This window comes from Dendroctonus ponderosae, unplaced genomic scaffold (genome assembly GCF_020466585.1).
Source record: "Dendroctonus ponderosae isolate FM_Combo_2020 unplaced genomic scaffold, Dpon_F_20191213v2 Dpon_F_20191213_6, whole genome shotgun sequence".
Classification (NCBI taxonomy): Eukaryota; Metazoa; Arthropoda; class Insecta; order Coleoptera; family Curculionidae; genus Dendroctonus; species Dendroctonus ponderosae.
The window spans coordinates 7,124,462-7,130,461 of record NW_026018814.1 but is presented as its reverse complement, the minus strand read 5'-3'; the positions used below and the strand labels follow the sequence as shown (position 1 = coordinate 7,130,461).

Genomic DNA, 6,000 nt, shown 5'->3' with positions numbered 1-6,000 from the left:
CGGAAATCGTAAATTTTTCAGGTAAAACGTTTGACACAAACTTAACTTAAATTTTGACGACAAATCTGAAAATGAATGAAAAAAGGGGCGATTCCATTTAAAAAACCAAAGTTGGTAACTACCACACGTTTATAATACACCCCGTATATTGGAAAGTAATTTTAAAATGTGGACCTTTTAAACATGAAAAACTTTCGTAGGACGTATTTTCTTGTAAAGTTCATATTTACTGAGATATCGCACTTTGACGCACTAATGAGCAACCCTGTATATGGTAAAACCACATTAACTAGATGAAGATAATTGTTAAATATGAGTTCGTTCTGATGCCAAGTTATGCTGAAATTTAGTTGCAACAGTTAGATTGGTTTCCGATTCATAAACCTTTGGATGACTTGAATTTTTTGATCTACGCCAGTCTTTTAAGGCAAAATAATGATGGTCTTTAAATTTACAGTCGACTGAAATGAAACCGATAGAAGGACCTGATTTGTTTTAATTAGCATTGTTCTTAAATTGATTGCTGATTTTATATTTCTCGACTTCTGTTTTTGCCAATTGAACCTCTCTTTTAGTAGTCGGCATTTAAAAATATTTTATTCACCTGGCAAATTAGCATCAAGGGCAATGATTTGGCAATGATGAAAAATCCAAATAAAACAAATTATAGACATAAATTAAACGGAAAATTTTATTTCAACTAACTTCAGATACTTTCGGTGTATTGCCGGATCCTGATCTAGAAGCATTGTTTGTTTCTTTTAATATGACCATCGGGAAATCGACGCACATTCTTCCGGAATACAAGGTTATCAAATTTTTCGCTGATCAGGCATTGCACGCTATAATATAGAGTTGCTCAAAAGTGCATTTAGGTGGAGGCAGATTTTCAATATAGTACTTGTTTGTGTTGATCGATGTGGAGATAAATTTCAGCCGACTTGTTCACAGTCATTAACAATGTAATTTTCGCTTATGTTAAAAAGAACCAGCACAGACTAGAATTTACTAACAGAAGTTAGTAAATTGGCTAAATTCTTAGAGCATCATGGACGAAATTTATCGACATCCCTCTGAATAAACGAGCTGAGTGCCAAGTTAAGCAAGGTCCAAGTTTTTTGCATATGATTGCAGATAATATATATCGAAGGAAGACAGTTTAGCAAGCAGGACCAGATATCCTGAAGCTTGCACATCCTGCGAATTTGTTGGGAATAAAAGTCGCGCGCTCAGCGTTTCGCCTCCGAGCACGGAGCCCTTGATTTATTTCGTCCTGGCCCCGGCTAACTATTCCGGATCCACTACAACTTGCTTCCGGTGTTTAAATCGATCCGCGCCATTTTTGAAGTAAAAATAAAAATCTATACAAGACTCGCCGCATATAAATCGTGGCGCCCGTGCCCGGACTTACCAAAGAGTCCGCGTCGCTTTCTTAAGCCATATTTTAAATCTGGAATAACCGCAATTTGAATATGAGATAGCATTTTTATCCGCTCAATTTTACGCTATCGTTTAGGGCGATCTTTTAATGAACTGGCCTGTCCCCTGTTATTGTACCACATCCAGGCAATCCAGCTGTCCTGGTCCAGCAACGAAGAGATAAAACCGAACTCATTGTGGGCAAACTTACATGAGAATCTCTACTAAGCTGCAATTGTACAAATTCACGTGTATTTGCCAGAAATTTAACTTATTAAAGGGAAACTATCCAGCGGGAAATCCCCACTTGTTTTTTATAGACACTTAAACATTCTCAGTTGGGGCAAACCTCGCTGCTTTCAGCAGCGTGAAAATTGGCGCAATTACGCGTCACCAATTCATTGAAAATAAGGGTCTGGGAAATATCTTCAATTCTTATGCTCGCCTGAGGATGCCGATCACTAAACCTAGAGAAACGTGTTGAAAAATAATTCATCTTTAACCCTATACATCAAAAGCGTTGCTTTCTTTCTCAAAACTTTCTGGTTAATTATTGGGATTTAATCTATCAACGCGTTTTTTTCATTGCATCGAATAATTTGGTCGAGATGTTTTGGACACGGAGTTGACAATTGGAAAATTTCCGCAAATAATGACGATTATTAATATAACAACGGTCCCTGACAACAGCCGATAAATGGAAGTGTTTTATGGCCCCATTAACTATTCCATTACATTTGGATTTTGATGCTACCAATTGCCGTTGATAGTTGCGCCATGGAAGACTACAAAATTTATGGGCATATAATTTTGTCGGCTTTTTTGCCTGACTAAACTGACATGATTCTGGATAAATCGTCCGTTTCGAGATTTATGTGCCAGCTTCCAGAGCTTTGGTTTGGCGCAAAACTTCACAAACACACGTAGCGTAGTGCAACTGGAATTAATGCTTTTAGCTGATATTTGCTTCTTGTTGCCGGTATTAGTCAAAATATTGCCGAAATAAAACGAAATAGAATGATCCGGGTTTCCGACTACTAACATTGAGGGCTGTTCAATCATTCAAATCATCGACTGGCATTTTTCGTCAAATTCGTACATTCTGCAAATCATTATTAATAAAAGCTACGTCCTGTGACAGCGGCCGATAAATGGAAATGTTTTATTGTGCCATTAAATATTCCATTACATTTGAATTTTGACGCTCTGGATTGCCGGTGATATCCATTGCCTAGCTGTATCCATTGCTTCCGAATTTATGAGGATATAATTTTATCCCGCTTTCAATCAGAACCAATGGGAAACGATTCGGGTCGCATTATTGTTCTTGCAAAAATGTGTTGATGAGCCAACGCAAATTGGCACGCCGAGAACAATGTTTGATTTGAATTTGATTGATTTTTTATTGCTGTTCAACCGGAAATGTTTGTTATTGCCGTTTTGCTGACTAATTTGGACCAGACAGCAAACTGGACACGTAACAACCCTTTAACTCACATTGACGTCGATTAAACTTTGCCTACGTTATGGAGCTCGATCGCGTTTCTAGTTAATTAACATTATTTACAAAAGTAAGGATTTTTTATTAATGAAGAAATTGGAAAAATTTGCTCTAAAATAGAAAATATCTTTAATTGTAAGTTCGATTATTGGTGTTTTTAAGCCCAAGTTTGCCAGTTTGCTCTGCTTGGTTTAGTTTTCAAGTGAGAACCGTTCGCTTAAAAAAAATGCCAGGTTGATCCGTCAGGATGTTTTGCTCTTCTTGCAATTCCAGGTTTACTAAGTACTCAAACCTTCCAAATCCTTCATTGTTTGGATTTTTATATACCTTCTTCTGTTTTTGGTACGAATGTTTTATAACTCGTTCGAAAAAGTTGATACTTGGTTCAGTTTAGAATCACGATTTTTTTCCCGCCGCTTGATATGGAATTTTGAAGTTTTCTAGCTCAAGTTTGCAGGCTTCTAAAAAATCAGTCAACCTTTGGGGTTTCCTAAACTCTTTACCATATTCTGCTGACTTCCTTGTATACATCGGGCCGAAAATAGTTAGCGGCTGCTTCCTCTTAATTGTTAAGCTACAATTTTTGAGAAGAGTTGTGTAAGTGGGAATTTTTGCGTTTTCAGCACTCAGAGTGCAAGCTTCTCGAAAAGCCACAAGTATTTAAATTTGCCCATTAATTTTACCGTTCATTGTGCAGTCTGCTCTAAACTTGGATAATAAATTTCAAGTCGCTACTGAATCTATTTTTCGAGTTATGATTGTTTGATGATATTGATAACAAGCTTCATTAAATTTTTAGGTTTTTAGGTCTCAGTTTGCCAAGTATATCAACAATTAGTAGGACTTTAAACCGTTGAACAATATTTATTATTTATCGCTTAAACTGTTCCACTAACCTTGTAAAAGGATCAAGTCTTCACTGGATCCAGTTCTCAAGCTACAAATTTTGGACCACAGGCGTGGTAGAACTTTGGAGTTTTTTTCTCTCAGTTTCCAACGTCTCTCCAAAATCATTAAAAGTTTAATTTCGCACAATTACAGTATTTGTCCCTTCAAATTTTCTATGACCGATTGAAAAACTTTTAGATGTTTTCTGGTCTCAGATGGCAAGTTTCTAAAAAATGAGTGTGCTTATGAATTTCTGGAAACGCCTATAATTTATTTCGAAAAGTCTTGTAAAAGTCATGTGAAAATTTAAAGTTTCTCGTTTTCTCGTCTCCCCTGTTTTCAATCTACAATTTTTGTTAACGGTAGCGTAAATTTCAGTTTTCGCGTTTTCAAGTCCCACTTTGCAGTGTTATGAAAAAATCAGGAGATGTTTGATTTTGTATACAACTTTTCCAATTTTTTTGATCCATGTGATTCATCAGTCAAGTGGAAATTTGATATTGCTGGATCATCAATATCCGATTTGGAATTTCCTATATCAAATTGGGCTCGATAATATTAGTACCGTAAACTAGCATATTTATCAATAAGAGAACTTACAGTTCTGGTGATTTTAAAAGCTATTCCCGATGAAGCAGGTAAATTCTTCGTTTGGAACGTAAATTTACATTCACGTTAGAATAACAATGCCTCTGCACAGGATGTTTTGATGAAATTGCAAAAAAGCCTCCTTGCATAAAGATGCAAACTTACATGAATAAAAGAAATTTCAAGTTCTTTGACTTGTGAAAAAAATTGTATTGTGAATTATAGAACAAAAGAACCGAACTCAACAAAACCGTCATTACATGACCAAAGTTTATGTTTTTTGGACGAAATCATTTTTACATTTTTCTTTAGCCTGGATGCACGGGGTGGACCGCTTTCGCAAGCTTCACATTTAGCAATGGGCGACGATCTAGGAAGACGTTCGTACTTTATCGCTGATGAGGAACCATCGAAAGCCCGTCTCAGAATACAGAACGCCACAGAAAGCGACCAAGGAGTCTTCCGGTGCCGCGTGGATTTTGTTAACTCTCCAACCAGGAACTTCCAGGTCAATTTGACTTTAGTAGGTTAGAACTCTTAGTATTTCTATCAGTTAATTTGGCCAATAAATATCCATTAAAATACGAACGTGAATATTTAAAAACGAGAAAATATTTGTCTGAAAGAAAGCAGCAGGTTTCGATACAGATTGTTCTGGAAAAAGAGCCAGCCCTCGGAAACAGCGAGTAAACAATCCTTTCGGCACCTAATAAAAGAGTCATTAAAAAGTATAATGACGGGAATAGACCCTTCGCGGTTTTTTTTTCAGACTGGGGGACTGAACAAAGTGCTTGCGTTTATTTAGAACTTTGGACCTTTCTCTAACGGGCTAAAGAATCGTAAAGTATTCTGATGGGGGTTTGTTCGCTTTTTAGTTAACGAACAGGCCCGAATGTCTGAATTTAGGACTTTCAATTGTTGGGGAAGATTTGATTGGAAAGGGGAAATTGGAAAAAAAATGAAAGAGTGGAAAATGTTTTTGCGAATACATGAACAAAAATAAGATAATGCTTTTTCATTCATACTCATCTGATTTGGACGGTTGACAGGGGATAAAAAATAACTAAAAACACAACTGCGAATTTAAAAAATTCTGGTTGATCTCCATAAAGAAATCCACCGTTGGAAGCTAAAACTTTTTTAGTCAGTTATTTCAATAGAAGCTTTTATTCCTGAAGATGGCAGTGGCACGAAAATAGGGCCACCGTAGTTTCGATGATTTAACAAACATTTTAGACGAAAGCTCTGGAATTTCATGAACATGAAAAAGACATTCTGAGAAATTTCAACAATATAAGTTAATTCTGGAATGTGAAAATAGAGCAGTCAATATCTACAGTAATGCTAGATAATTTCCAAGAAAAGTACTCACTTTGGGAGCCACTTAAATCAAGCTAAACAAAGTACTTCTCCTTATAACCATAAATGTGTGTCAGCGAGCTACGAATTATGAACATCTAAATAAGCAATGCCAGTGTTTTCTTCTGATTCCTCAATGAGATTGAGAAGATTTTGCAGATAAGCCCGCACATGTTGACGGGCAGAAAAATAACACCGGTGTGTGTCCAAAGGCTTTTGAAGTGCTAAAATCCGAACTGGAAAGC

General features: G+C 36.5%; 1 protein-coding gene across 1 annotated transcript in view; it reads left to right on the top strand.

Moving 5' to 3' along the window:
- LOC109540519 (hemicentin-2) overlaps window positions 1-6,000 on the top strand; it is a 55,282-nt gene that overhangs the window by 20,244 nt on the left and 29,038 nt on the right. Inside the window, exon 3 of the mRNA XM_019908944.2 lies at window positions 4,709-4,923. Within this exon, the coding sequence (XP_019764503.2) occupies window positions 4,709-4,923 (215 nt within the window). The remainder of the gene's footprint in view (window positions 1-4,708; window positions 4,924-6,000) is intronic.